We start from the raw sequence: 15,483 nt of genomic DNA, 5'->3' as shown, positions 1-15,483 counted from the left end.
GGTTTCAGTGATATGAACACCTGCAGAAGATAAATTAATGCACTTATATGAAAATATTCACATTTCAGTATCAGCCTTGTGCATATCTACTGCTGGTTAAGCCTCTTTACTAAAATTCTTTTTTTTACCCCCTTGCCCATCAATCTACACAGTTAATGGCCTGGCAGTCATGGAAAAGCGTATTTAAAATCACTCAAAAAGCACACAATTTCCGTTTTTATCCACATTTAAAAATAAATACAGACAAGAAATAAATGGTTTTCTGTCTGTATTTATCAGTGAAAATCAGTAAAAACGGAAAACAGGGAGCCTTAATCATAATACTGCCCACGTTTTAGGGGAATCCTTAAATATCAATAGAGCCTTCTTAATCCAGGCTCTGCTGCAAGTGAAACATTTGTCTGGTCACTGGGTGGCCTGCCTTTCACTTTGGAATCGGACTATCACCGTCCGGTCCTTATCGCATGGTAGACCATCCACCGATGAAATCTATTTATATAAATGAACACTGGAAAATTGAGAGCTCCGTTGCAGACAATTGAGTGGCTCAGGGACAATATTGCAAAATTTGTCTTTGTTTTCTCCCTTTTTTAATTTTAATTTTGGAACATTCTGTGCTCAGTGGGTGCAATGTTTTAATACCCTTTAACCCTTTTGTGTCAGGCTATATTGTTTGTTAAAGCTCCTCTCCCTCGTTATTGGACCTCGACTATAGCGCAAGCCTATAGCTGTGGTTCATGGCTTTAATAACCAATATTGCCTCCGCAGGGTGCTATGTAGCTATATTAGAATACTTGTTCAGACTATTAGCTTTCCGATTCGCTGTCCTGTTAGCAGAGGCTTGGTGATGTCAGCTCTAGTTCTTTCTTTGGGTTTCAGCCATTTATGAATGCTTACTATAACTTCCAGAACAATAAGTGTAGCGATAAAACGCGGAATAATAACACTGTTAGACAAATATGTGCTTCTGATGTTCTCCTGGGGAAACATCCTTTACAACGCAACTTTTACCACGCAGTGCCTTTACGACGCAACTTTTACAACGCAAACCATTACAACGCATTGCGCTGGGGGGCGCTCTAGGGTAGGGAATAAGTTTAATTTACCGTCCAACACCTTCCCTAGTGTCCACGGGGACTGGAGTTGGAATAGTAAATTAAACTATTCACTATCCAACACCCAAAAGCACTATGCGTTGTAAAGGTTTGCGTTGTAAAAACCGCGTTGTAAAGGCATGCGATGTAAAAGCATGCATTGTAATGTCATACATCCGTTCTCCTGATATGTTCCTCCGTCATCCTTGATACCTTACATTCCATGCAATGGTATAAAGTATGTTATTGAAAGTGGTTAGACCTACTGTCAGTTTATTGCTCCATCTAGTTTCCCTGGAGATGTGCTAGAATGTTCTATTCTCTGATGCTAAAGGCCAAAGTTATTTTTTTCTTTGCATTTCCCCCCTATTACGCAGCCAGATCTCTTTTACTCCCATAAAGGTAGAACCCTGTTTTTCTTTCCACTGTTAGTTATATATTACCAGTCGTGGCCTGCATGATCGAGGGTGGGGGTACGGGGGGGTGCACAGGGGGAGGTTTAATTGTAATTATAAAAAAATAATTTACGTTAGCCGTCCGGACCCGGTCCCGCGTTGTTTCTGCTTCTCTGCTCCTTGCAGGAAGCAGGCAGCCTCCCTCCCCTCCCCTAAGCCAATCACAATGCTGCAATGGCAGCGTTGTGATTGGTGGGACAGCGCCCAGCCAGGCGCCTATTATGAGGCCGTTTTCTCCATGTTTGGCTGCATGCAGCCTACATGGAGGAAATGGTAGGGCACGCATGACTGGGTTGGTCGGCCCCAGAGGGCCGACCAAATAGTCGAGGCCCGCAACATTGGGATAGCCACTCCTCCCCTCCACGTTGCAGGACCGCCCACCCCCAACCAAACCCTTCTGCTTTCTCGCAGTGCGCAGTAACATAAAATGGTATTTATATTATTTTATGTTACTGCTTCTCGCACTGCAAGAAAGCAGTGGGGTGACGCTCCTCCGCCCACATGGAGGAGCCGGCTCGCCCCTATATATTACCACTGCAGAAATCTTTTGTGCTCGGATAATTATTAATGTTTGCTGGTAAATTTGAAACATCCGCACAGAATTACTTTGTTTATTGTTAAAAATGTTTTCTTGTGATCTTATTTTTTAGTTGATGCCAAGATGCCTGAGAAGGATACCCAAGTAGCGGATGGAGCAGTAATACCTCACATCAGTGGCTGGCCTCTGGCACCGCCTTCCTTACCTCGTGGGCCTCAACCAACCCCTAGCAACTGGCAACTGGCAAAGCACTATGGAGTTTTGCATCTTCGGAAGAAGAGGGCCATTTTGTTTCCTAGTGGAGTGAAAGTGTGCCCAGAGGAAACCCTCGAGCAAGCTGTTGCAAACCATCTGAAGTATTTTAAACTCCGAGGTAAGTCGATGGAAATCAAGCAGACCTCATAATTTCACACAGGAAGCCGGTGGCTGAGCTGTATCTGCAAGTGCACCCTTGTGATTTACATAGTACAAATCCGCCATAATATGTGTCTACCAGTATGGTCTTGTAGTGCTATTGTCGGGGCAGAAGATTACTTGCAAAAGCACGTGTGTGTGAGATTGTAAAGGGTGCTGGTGTGGGCAACTCTTTTTGTGAAGGGTAGTGTTTGTGAGGGTCAAGGATGTGGTGCAGTCATGACACAGTGAACCCGACACTACATCCATGTGAACCTGTATCTTAGAATACCATAGAGGATGTGTATGCAATTTGTGATAGTATTGGTGAGGGATTGTTGGCAGCGCTTGCATGTGAGCAAGTTGTAGTGCCCAAGTCTTTGAGTAGGTGCCATGCATAATGCTGGACGAATCTAGAGGTATTTAGACATCATGGAGAAACCCACTTTGGAGAGCAAAAACAATCAGGTCTTTATGGCTTTACGGGATATGGAGATGTCATGAATAGTGTGGGTTCATACCAACAGCGAGTACCATAGGTTGGCATCTATATAGAAAATAAGGAGCCTCAAAGGCAATATATGTTAAACTAGGCGATCTCATGAGAAGCATGTTCTTAGAGTAAAGGCTGCATCTAAGGAGGCAATTGTAAAAGTTTTGTTTGGTGACAAAATCGAATCGTAAGTTAATGTGACCAGAGCAGTGGTCTTTACCCCCTAAATCTGTTCACAGCTTGTGAAAACAGTCATCATCCTATTTTCCTTCTCACTAATGATGCATATATCAATGACACACCTTGGACTGGATCACTTCCTTCCTTTCTAATCACATCCAGATGGTCTCCCCCCCACCTATAGTTTAGGTTGCTCACCATGTACTCTGTGGTGCCACTGAAGGATCCACCATCCAATGTACATGGGAGGCCTCAAAGATTATCTTGAAATTGAATCCTGCAACAGACTAGGACTCATGTGTGCTAGGATGCTCCACCTCCTCATAAACACTTGAATGACCTAGATTTCTATACAACTAAATACTAGTAGGATGGAAATCCTAATGTGTAGCTCAGTGCTTAAAACTCTACTGCCTTCATTGTGCACCCCGTGGGCTTTCGGATTAAAAAAAGGGTGTGTTTTAGCTCCCCCTTTTCAATTCATATTGCCGATCTCTCACAATACCTCCTCCTACTTTAAATAGAAAGAAAATGAATCTCTTAATGTATGCAGATAACATCATCTTGTGGGACCCATGTTGGACTTCAACATAAATTAAACAATGTTACTCAATACTTAGAAACTTTGAGTTTATCAATTAACATCAATAACATGAAGAGTATGCTTTAATGACGCTTGATTCGTGTGAACAAATAAATTAGTTAATTAAAGCCCAGCAACAGGAGGTAATGCCTTTCTATACTTATTTAGGGTTATAATTTGGAGATTATTCTTTCAAGTAAAGATTATGCTAAAGTCCAGGAGGCTTTCAAACCCATAAGTGTTTACTGAAACTATTTAGTGCATACGGCAGGCAGAAAATTGATGCTCTTGTAAAGGGTTTACAGCCAAGATACCTGATGTATTCCTATATCCCTTTGAATGCTCTAAAATGTCAGATTATTGTTTTTTAACACAGTTTGAAAGTTCATTGTGGAAATCTCACGTGATGATGTCAAACAGTTGCTCGATCGAAGCGTTAATATTAGAATTAGACATGGATGGTTAACCATGTCAGGAATATGGCAAATTATTATGGCTGTGGTGTGTTTTAAGAATGCACTAGGTATTGTCATTAAACCTTCTAATCCACAATGAACTGTCCAAATTAAATTCTAATTCAACCTTTTTTACGCCTTAAAAAAAACTGCTAATAATCTTTCAATTCAACTCGATGTAATTTATTATGCAACAGCTATTTCTAAGAAATGTTGAAAAAGGCTTCTTTCTAAAAAAGGAAAGTCGATTACATGATTTTAATCATTGGCAAAATGTTACGAGACTTGGATTGGTATGTTACTTTTTGCCGAATTATGGTATGCAGTTTGATCTAAAATTTAGATATGCACGTTCGGCTTATCTTAATTTTGAAACTGGAGGTTTACAAATAGCAGATAATAAGTGATGTAATTTGTTGTCGAAATGAACAAGGGAATTACATTTTTGCCTCCACCCACTCCAGGATTTGCATCATGTACTGTCTGTTTGTCTGGCGCTATCCAATGAGAGACCATATTATATTTTACCCATATTGGTTACATGTGGGATTGAAACCGATGATATGGCCCTGGTATATACTCCTGTGACCTCTGAACTTTTTTCATCAATTGTACTGTTTTTGAACATTATTTTTAATGATTTAAAGTTTCATTACATATTTTATAGAACACATAATTTGACAAATAAATAAACATGACTAGGCCCTGATTCATAAAATATGTTCCTTTACTATTTTGTCTTTGCTTAATTTGACTTAAATGAGCTTTCTTTACAATAGGATAGCATTTAAAAACTAAGATCTTCTCTGGGTTAGGAGGTTCTGTTTGAAGAATCAAGTCAGGTTGCTAAAGCACGACGATTCAAATTTGGTCAGTAAACACGAACATTTAAATACTAGTGCTTGTCGAATTTGTGGGGTCCTCACAAAGGAATGTTTGGGCAAAACGGTGCATAATGGACCATATTAGGACACTCAGTGTCTTACTTGCAGTTTTTAGCAGCAACATTCATTCTCTTATTTACATTATTAATTATTTTTAATGATAGTCTGCTTCTATTTGGTTTTAAAATACGTAGCCTTATTACATTTTGTTCATTTTAATTTCCTAGTTTTGTACATGTATGATATGCATGTCTTGCTTTTATGACTATATTTTTTAACCAAATAAAGGATTACTACTCTATAGGACATTCACTTTGGTAAAAGTGCCATCTTGTGCATTTTCAGACATTTCCAGTCAGTAGTACTAACCACATATGAAAGGTATTAAAAGATTTTACACATAAATTGCAGTTCTACTCACAAGGACGTGTTTAAGAAACATAACTAAAACTGTGCTTTTTAAAGAACGTCAAGATATCTATTTTAGTTGATATTTACTTGTTATCCACTTGTGGCGTGGAGGGAGATATATATCACACAGCAGGTTTAGTCTGCTATTAGCTCAGGTCGAAGACTGTCAGTGTATGTTTCTTTTGGAGAGAGTGGGCACAACACTGGATCCTTCAGAAACAGAGTATATGCAGGGCCACTGGAATTATATGATTGTGTGGCTGTGACGTTTTTCGCATAATTATAGATTTTCTGCATATGCCACATAATCCACCATCTGCTGTACAATCTACAGATTTCAACAGAAAAATATTTCTAGCTCAAATGGTTCAAAGTTACTAAATAATCAGTGCCGCGTGTTGCTGTGCAGTGGAAAACCCTTTGCAAAGGTTGACTGTCCACCGTTCTGTTACTTTTTGCTATATTTGGGTGTTAAAGTGGTACTAATGAGGTGCAACCAATGCCAGACAGTGTTAATAAGTGTAAAAATGACAAAATGATGAAGTAATACTATCACAAAATGTGCCACATTACGCTGCAAAATTTCACTCTTTTTGCCGTATAATTTACTCACCCCTGCCAATAATTTGGCCCTCCCCTGACTCAAAATTCCAGTGGCCCTGAGTATATTGTCAAGGAGCCCAGACAACAATATCATTAAGGCAGAGGACGAAGATAATAGTCACAAATGGTGTCAAAAGCTACAAAAAGGTTCAGGAGGCTGCTAATTCTTTAACCAATCCCTTGCTGGTATAAGTGATAGTGCCGTCCTGAGTCGAGAAAGGAAAACAATTTGAGAACCATCCGACAAGTATTAGGTCCTGATGTAACTTTGATGAAGATGTGGTGTGTTATAACAATTATTTCATACTGGTGATTGGAGACTGTCCAAATATCCTGCTAAAGCAGACAGATCCACTTTTTTAGTTATGTCCAGTGTTCCCTGGAAGCTGCGCGGCTGGGCGCTGGCGCATATCAGTGCCCCCGAGCGCGCACTGCTGTGTCCGTGGCGCGCACACGCATCTGCGAGAGCATTCGCGCTACCGAAGCAGCGCGAAAAACCGGAATTTCTAACATGCCGAGGAAGAGGCATTTAGCAAGTGCTCCCTCCTCATTGTCTGCTTTTGTTTAAAGCATTCGTGTTAATCGCAGAGCCCATCACGAGCTGCGATTAACATGAATGCTTTAAACAAAAGCACACAATATGCCCTGCAGCCACACTCTGGAGATCAAAAGAAATGCAGCACCAAACACAGCGTGTGCTTTTAGACTCACCTAAAAGCAAACGCTGTGTTTGTAGACTTGCTACATTTCTTGTCTTAATAGAGCGGGTTGTGGGGTGTGATTCTGTGCCTTTCTTTTTTTTTTTAAAGTTTTCGTGTTAATTGCAGCTCATGGACACTGCCATTAACATGAAAACGTTAACAAAGGCACTCCACATCTGCGCTATTTTATGATAAGAAATGTAGGAAGCCTACAAACGCAGTATTTACCATTGCCCTAAATCAACCTCCTTTTGACACCTTTCACCCCTCTCTTCTTGTTGATCATGGTTTAGCACCTTTTTCGCCCCCTCCCGCAGACCCCTTCCATTTCTAATTGCGTGCGACCTGAGGCACTGAGGAATTCCAGCTCTGGATGTGGTTAATCACGAATAACCCTACCGGTTTGTTGACTCTGACTTTCTGGTGTCCCCTGTAGTCTTCCTTCCTTGGCCGGTCTGCTGAGACCCGACCTGCATTCAATCCCCTTTACTTTTTTCCCCCATTACCCTCTATGCCCCATTGATCTTGTTTTCTATGTTATTTAATGCTAAAGCAACGGATGTAATTGTGCAACACAGTTTTTTCCTTATTCTATGCCAAGCTTTTGTAACTAATGTAATTTTGTAACAGTGTTTAAACTCATGTAAAGCGCTCTGATACCCCCGGGTCTAGCTAGCGCTATATAAAACTCTTCAAATAAAAATAAACCATAAATAAAAATTTGCTTCCAGGTGCATCTGCTGAAGGGCAAACCATATAGCTGCTCAGGTTTCAGATTGCCATGTGTGACATTTTCATAATTTCAGAGTAATTATGAGCGACATGTTAACCAGTATGAGTGATACTTTCTAACAAGCAAAATCAAGCTATGAAGATGAGGGAAACATATAAATATGAAAAATTACATTCATTTAAGGATTGGGAAACTCTGAATCAACTGGTGCACAGTGTTAGGAATAATTGTTTACTGACTTCCATTTATCAGAGGCATGCCAATAACCCCCAGATGCATCACCCCAGATGCATCAAGAACCCATTTTGCTATTCCTTAATAGAGAAAAATAACGATTCGCTATCAAGGAATAGCAAAATGCAATGCATGAAGAAATCACTAAAAAAATAGCGATTTCTTAAAATTCCTTAATTGCGACTCGCAAATTGCGACTCGCAATTAAGGAATACCTCCCCATTCATTTCTATGGGCCTATAAGCCCATAGGAATGAATGGGAAGACATTCTCAATTTGCGAATCGCAATTAGCGAATCGCAAATTAGAACGCGATTTCAAGGGTGCAGGGGTGTCCAAAGGACACCCTGTTGCACCCCTAAAATTGATCTGTGCACATATGTTGCACACACACATGGCCTTAGGCCATGTGTGTGTGCAACATGAAACTTTGAAAAATGCACTTCAGTGCATTTTTCAAAGTTTTAGCAAATTACCATGAAGTTCAACTTCATGGTAATTTGCGAGCCCTATTAGCGAAATCGATATTTTTTAAACTTTAATGCATTGCATTTAAGGAATCTCAATTTGAGATTCCTTAAATGCAAGTAATCGCAATTTTGCGATTTCCTAATTTGCGATTTTTGCATTTGGGATGATGCATCCCAAATGCAAAAATACCGGTCGCAAAGGGGCTGATTCTGAGAATCGGCCCCTTTGCGAGCGGATTCTAGCTTGCTGCATCTGGGCCTAAGTCATATACTTAGAATCATAAAAATATCAGAGAGCTCCTTTGGAATATATTAAATCAAGGCGTTTCACACATGTTCAGGAGCTGTTTTTTTTCTCAGTTGTGTGTTGTTTTGAGGCTTGTGCTTCCAGCCTTTGCCAAACAGAGATTGTCAGCCTTTGTGGTGGCTCCCTCCTGCCCAGCAAAATCAGTAGAGCTTAAGGTCTGGGCCTCTCTGACGAAATGTGAGTTACCTGCCAACAGGGAACCAATGTCAGAGAGGCACCAACAACATGAAACACTCAGTTAGTTACACACATTACGGGGTGCCAGTTGAGCCACCTTTGTCACCTTCTGAGCACCAGGAGGCAACGCAGCCTGCAGCTGCCTGATCGTGCTCTGCCACTTAAAGGCTAAATACTTTAATTTAATTAGGCCGCGGCCGCAGATGGGAGTCAATTCAGACTGAGGTGGTGGTGCCGCTCCATTGGAGGCAGTGATGCAGACTCTGCCAAGGCTGGCCAGGAGGCTGAAGGTACTGGCAGGCTCAGGCCTGAGCCACTGCAGCTGCAGCAATTCAGGTTTACCTCCGGTCCCCAGCCCGCCCCCAGTGTCGTAGAGGATGGACAATGAGTCCCACAACTCACAGGCAGTCATAACCATGCCGCGATCTCCAAATCATTAGCCATATCACACTGTGCAATTAGCGGGGCACTCTGCAATAGCCGCATGCCTGTTTTGCCATATTTGCACACAAGCTTGAATACACACCTCCTGCCAGCACCCAATGAGCACCATAATACAAGCCGGCAGTCTGGCAAGCGCCTGAGGTAAGAAGGGGGGGCACACAAACAAAGGGGGAATGTCAGGGGGATGAAGGGGGACATCAGACAAACGTGTGTGATGTACCTCAGACAGCAGGCTCCGCAGCTCCGTCTCCCGTGGCACTGCAGTATTCGTTCTCCGGTGCAGTTCCTGAATTTAATGCAGGACTGTATAGGCGACGGGAGATGAGCACTGCCAAAGACGTGGCACGTAGCAGGGCTAAAGGGCTGCTTAGCGGTGGGGCTGTTGAGGCTGCCACTGCACCAGTGTCTCTCACTCCTCTCGGTCTTCCTTTGCTGCAGCAATGTAGCTGCCAAGGTTTCAAATTGACATGTGGGACGGTTTCAAACCTGCCTTAACAACATTCACTTGGATCTGTTTGTGAGAAAATGCACCGTCTTTTCACTTTTTTAAGCAAGTTTGGAGTGATATTTGGCGCTGCACCCACACGCGCGGTCTGGTTACTGGCGCACATAGCCTTGGTTGCGGCGCACATAGACCTTACACTGCCGCACACAGAGGAAAAATATTAGAGGGAACATTGGTTATGTCCTGCTGATTTTCTTGGGGCTTAACTCACACTATCAAATAACCTCCTGACAATGACCGGATGGACACCTACTATTGCAGTATGACAGAATGTGAAAAGTAAAATCATTAGAGTTTGAAAGAGAAAAGCCATGTTTTCAGTATTCTGAACCTGGGTAGTAAAAGGTAGACTGTCTAGTAATAGCACGCATAGTAACGGTAAAGTGTATCCTCTTGTTCCCAGCAAATATCCGAACAGTTTTTTCTTGTCAAGTAACTTGCATGGCAAGCTCCCTCATGCTCAGCATCAGGCATGATGAAACTTCCCATATCCAGGAACATGTATGAAAATGCCACACATGTTCAAAAACACGTGTAAACGGCCTCCACAGTTCAAACAGCATGTATTTGCAGTCTAAACAGTCCTAACAACTGGTAATCCCTGGGGCCTCATTTAAATCAACAGGACACACTAGCACCCAGCTGTCCACCAGCATGTTTGTACGTTCACTATGCTATATGCCGAGCTATATCTCTGGAAGCCATGAAATTCCTAGCAGCATATCAGGCCAGTCTCCACTTCCCAAGCAACACCTGTTCCCATTCTAAACATGCCCAATAAATATGTAAGGCTAGCTTTAATATTCCCAGTAAGAGATGCAGCTAATGACCAATAGTTGTAATTTAGAATCTCCATTTCGTTTGCCAGTCATCCAAACTATCTCCCTCTGATTATGTGGCAGTCTCTCTGTCTTTGTCTCTTCCTATTTCAGCTCTCATTCCGGCCCTTTATCTCTTGCTCATCTCCCTCTCTATGTCTCGACCTGTCTTTCTTTCTTTTAAGTATACCTTGCTATCAGACTGCTTCACAAGCCTTCTTGTTTCCCAGTCTTCCTATTTCTCAGGTTATCCTCCCTCTCTCTCTCTCTAGTTCTTTCTCTCACTGTCTTCGAAATCAGGGGCCTATTTATGAACTGGTTTGCGTCGCTCTTGCACCACGCAAACCTTACATGTGATTTATGAATGCAAAAACAACAATTGATGGACGGAATGTTGCACAATGGCGAAACATTCACCCCCAGTCACAGATCTGGGTTTAATCCATAGTTATTTTGCTCACCACACCACCCCAGTTCAGACATGGCCATATGCAAATCAGTCTTGACCCTGTGCCTCATGGGAACAGTCCAGCCCGAACTGCCAAGCCATGTCTTCCCTGGACCGGAATCAAGCATCCTAGGACCGGTTTCTGGCTATCAGCCTTCATCAGCCTGGATAGCTTGATTCCAGTGGCATGGAGAGCATGGACTTACGTCTGAGCATACCCGTCCCACTCGGGGTGACAAATGCAAAAACAACAATTGATGGACGGAATGTGGCACAATGGCAAAACATTCACCCCCAGTCACAGATCTGGGTTTAATCCATCGTTATTTTGCTCACCACACCACCCCAGTTCAGACATGGCCATATGCAAATGAGTCTTGACCCTGTGCCTCATGGGAGCAGTCCAGCCCGAACTGCCAAGCCATGTCTTCCCTGGACCGGAATCAAGCATCCTAGGACCGGTTTCTGGCTATCAGCCTTCAATTTGATGAGCTAAATAACAATGATTTAAACCCAGATCTGTGACTGGGGATGAATGTTCTGCCATTGTGCAACATTCCTTCCATCATCTTGTGTGTTTTACTGTTCACCCTATGTGGGAAGGGTATGCCCAGACATGGGTCCCGTGCTCACTACGCCACTGGAGTCAAGCTATCCTGGCTGAAGACGGCTGATAGCCAGAAACCACTCCTAGGATGCTTGATTCCGGTCCAGGGAAGACATGGCTTGGCAGTTCGGGCTGGACTGTTCCCATGATGCACAGGGCCAAGACTGATTTGCATATGACCATGTCTGAACTGGGGTGGCTTGGTGAGCAAAATAACAATGGATTAAACCCAGATCTGTGACTGGGGGTAAATGTTCTGCCATTGTACAACATTCCGTCCATCATCTTGTGTGTTTTCATGTGATTTATGAAGCCAGACAAGGCCACTTTGTGTGGCCCTGAGTGGCTCTATAAATATGGAGTAAGGCAATGTCGGGCAAATCGCTGCATTGCCTTACTTTGTCATGGGAAAGCTTTCCATAGGTGTCCCATGGTTTTTGACGAATTTACAGATTTACCAGAACTGGTAGACCTAGGAATGTGCCAAAAAGATACACATTCTCAGGTGAGGCATAATGAGGAGAAATATATGTATTTCTCTTTGTTACTTATCCTTTCTAAGTGTGCAGCATTCTGCAGCGCACAAAGAGGAATATGCCTATCAGGTGTGCATTCCTGCACAAAAAACAATAGTTCATTCAACACAGGCACCCTTGCATCATGGTGTAAAGGTGCCTGCGTTGGCGCTGGGCTTCCAAAAGGGCGCCAGCGCAGGGAAAAAGGAAGGAGTCCTCCTTATTGCTTAAACATGGTGCATTCTTGCCCTTTTCATGTCATGCATTGCAGCGCAGCAAGATGATTTGCTGCCCTGCACTGCGTGAGAATCTCGTTTAGCGGCTCGTCAGCCTCTCTCCTCCCCAGTTATGTTCTCACTCTCTTCTCACCTCTAGTCATTGTCTCTCTTTCTGGGGAAACATCCTTTACAACGCAACTTTTACCACGCAGTGCCTTTACGACGCAACTATTTCAACGCATGTCATTACAACGCATAGCGCTGGGGTGCGCTCTAGGATAGGGAATAGATTTAATTTACTATCCAACACCTTCCCTACTATCCACGGGGACTGGAGTTAGAATAGTAAATTAAACTATTCACTATCCAGCACCCCTAAGCGCTATGCGTTGTAAAGACATGCGTTGTAAAAACTGCGTTGTAAAGGCTTGCATGGTAAAAGCATGCGTTGTAATGTCATACATCTCTCTCTCTGTATCTTCCTCCTTCAGTTTCTCTGTCTCTCATTCATTCAGTTTCTCACTTCCGGTCTGTTTCTCAGTTGCCCTCTTTCTCCATCTATGTGTCATTCCAACAATCTCTCTCTCACCGTGTCATTCTTTTTATAACCATAGTTCTCTCTGCAGTATTCTCTTCGTTTCATCTCTTCGGGAGAGACAGCAGAATAATCACTCAAGCCGTAGTTTAGGTGCAAAGGGGTGCTTCGATAGCACTGATCTGCAAAGTATCATTTTGCCCTTCGCATACGTCTTACAGCCCTGCTGTTTAAAATTGTTCTTTACTCAGTTTTCATTACCACAAGACACAAAAGCGGAATTACCATTGGTTCTCCTAAGAGGCCAGCAATCGTTTCGAATGATTTAGATCTGACATTTATCCCCAGACCGACCAGAGAACATGTATTGATTTGTTTCTCCCCTGCAGCTCCGGACACATCGCACAGGTCACACTTCTCGCTCTTCTCACGAGAAATGTCATTTTGTGTTTGTCCTTCAGTTATAATGTTGCACATTCCCTTGTCTTGACTGCTGGCCAAGCATCAGAAGACGTTAACTTTTTTCCTTAGCAAAGGGTTCACAAATGTAAAAGATCGTAGCTATCTGTTACTTCTGTACCTCACGGCAGATTAACATCAGACATGACCTAAATAGCCAACGGGACCGCATCCCATATATCAATGGATGCCCTGTTACCAACTTGTTTGTACAGAACATGCAAAGCTGCAAAATCAGCTTTTTTAAAAACAAATTTTATTGACAGTTTTGAAATCAGCAGTATATATACATAGTGTTATGCAATGATGGAACGTCTGCAAGGTCCTCTCGAGTGTCCAGCCCAACCGGGCATCATCTTCCCCTCCATACCTCCTTCCTCTCTATGACTGTCTGCCGCACTATGCGCTGCTAGCTGTATGTGATTTACATCAACGTTAACAACTTAACAATTCCCCCCCCTCAGTCCCTCCTTGATCCAATCCCCTAGGGCTAGCCGGTTGAGACCCTGCCTGTGGCGTACTAGGCGCACACTCCGGATCCCCATTCTTCAGGTCATCCACCAACTCCCCCCAGGTCTGCACCCTCTCCAGTTGCCCTATGCCTCTTTTTGCATTCCGAAGCAGTATTCTATGTTCACAACTTGCCCACTTCACAAGCTCCCTTTTCCAGTTGCCTAGCCCCGGACCTGCCGAGGCCTTCCTTTTGCTAGTGAGTTTGCGCCTTGCCAATATGTATGCCAGATCTTGGAACCTGGCCGTGACCTCGGTTTTAGCGGAGTGGGGGAATAGGTTGAGCAGCACATGACTGGGGGTGCATGGGATATCCTTCTCAGTGACGCGTGCTGTCTCCCGAACCACTTCTTGCCAGTATCCCTCTATCTGTGGGCAACTCCACATCATGTGAATATAACTAGTCCCGACCTCCTGGCATCGGGGGCAGCTCGCATCCACCTGATTAAAATAGCGGTTAATTCTGTCAGGTGTAATATATGCCCTATGCAGAGTGTAAAAACCGATTAATTGGAATCTCGCGTTGTGGGATACCTTTGTGGCCCGGAGCAGCGTATTCTCCCAGTCCTTATCCGTTATAGGACTCCCAATGTCTGTCTCCCATTTATCTTTCAAACTCTCCAGTGGCCCCATGGAGTACCGCCGGATGGCTCTATAGATACATGAAACCGCTTTAATTACACCCCCAGCTAAACTTATGTATTCGCATGTAGAGTGAGTAGGGGGTTCCAACGCCCCCTGACCCCAGTGCCTGCGCATAGCCCCAGTGACTGCCCCATATAACAGAAAATGACCCTGTGGAATTTCCCAATTTGCTTGGAAGGTCGCAAATGTGAGAAGCTCTCCGTCACCGTATAAATCTCCTATCTTAGTGACTCCCGCTTGCGCCCATTCCTCCAACCCTCTCCTCTGACCCCCACGCTGGAGCGCCTCCAATATTGCCACGGACATCTCTGGGGAGTAAGGACGTTTGGTTTTGGTTTTCTGAAGACACCTGACCCAGCAATTTCTTATTACCCTATGTTCAGAGGATTTAATGGTGCGCTGCTTAATGTCACCCATGAGTGTACTCAGGACATCTGTTCTATTCGGGGTGAATGGGGGTGTCCTCTTGTCCAGATCTAGACTTCCTGCTACCCACTGTGTGAAGCGTTGGAGCTGTCCCGCTAGATAATAATTTTCCATATCTGGCACTGCTAGGCCCCCCTCTGCTTGTGCTCTGCGCAACGTAACCAACGCCACTCTGTGCCTGCTGGGACCCCAAATAAAAGTGGCCAGAAGACTGTAGAGGGATCGGAACCATGTCTTTGGGATCCACACGGGGAGCGTGGTAAAAAATATAACAATCGGGGTAGCACTACTATTTTCAGCAATGATAAGTGCCCCGCTACTGACAGGGGCAATGTCCCCCAGAACGCCATACTGCCTTTTAGAGATCGGCGAGCCCCCCCTATAGTTCCCTCCTGGACGTCAGAGAGATCATGATACACCCTAACCCTCAGATATCTAAAACAACGTGCTTCCCACAGGAGGTACCGCAGGCCCGCTGGCGGCAGAGCCTCCTTTGCTATCGGGAAGAGTCTTGACTTCTGCCAGTTGACGCAGAGTCCAAAAAGTGTTCCGAACTCGTCCAGCATGTGCCAGGCTCCTTCTAATGCCGTGACTGAGTCCTTCAGGAAAAGCAGTAAGTCATCCGCGTATAATGCAATATGG

At 43.8% G+C, this 15,483-nt stretch overlaps 1 protein-coding gene across 1 annotated transcript in view; it reads left to right on the top strand.

Moving 5' to 3' along the window:
* Nucleotides 1-2,210: 2,210 nt before the first annotated feature.
* Nucleotides 2,211-15,483, top strand: part of LOC144773831 (interphotoreceptor matrix proteoglycan 2-like) — an 896,924-nt gene continuing 883,651 nt past the window's right edge. Inside the window, exon 1 of the mRNA XM_078658926.1 lies at nt 2,211-2,460. Within this exon, the coding sequence (XP_078515052.1) occupies nt 2,211-2,460 (250 nt within the window). The remainder of the gene's footprint in view (nt 2,461-15,483) is intronic.

The sequence above is a fragment of the Lissotriton helveticus genome, chromosome 8 (genome assembly GCF_964261635.1).
Source record: "Lissotriton helveticus chromosome 8, aLisHel1.1, whole genome shotgun sequence".
NCBI classification, from domain to species: Eukaryota; Metazoa; Chordata; class Amphibia; order Caudata; family Salamandridae; genus Lissotriton; species Lissotriton helveticus.
This window is presented reverse-complemented; position numbering and strand designations above follow the sequence as displayed.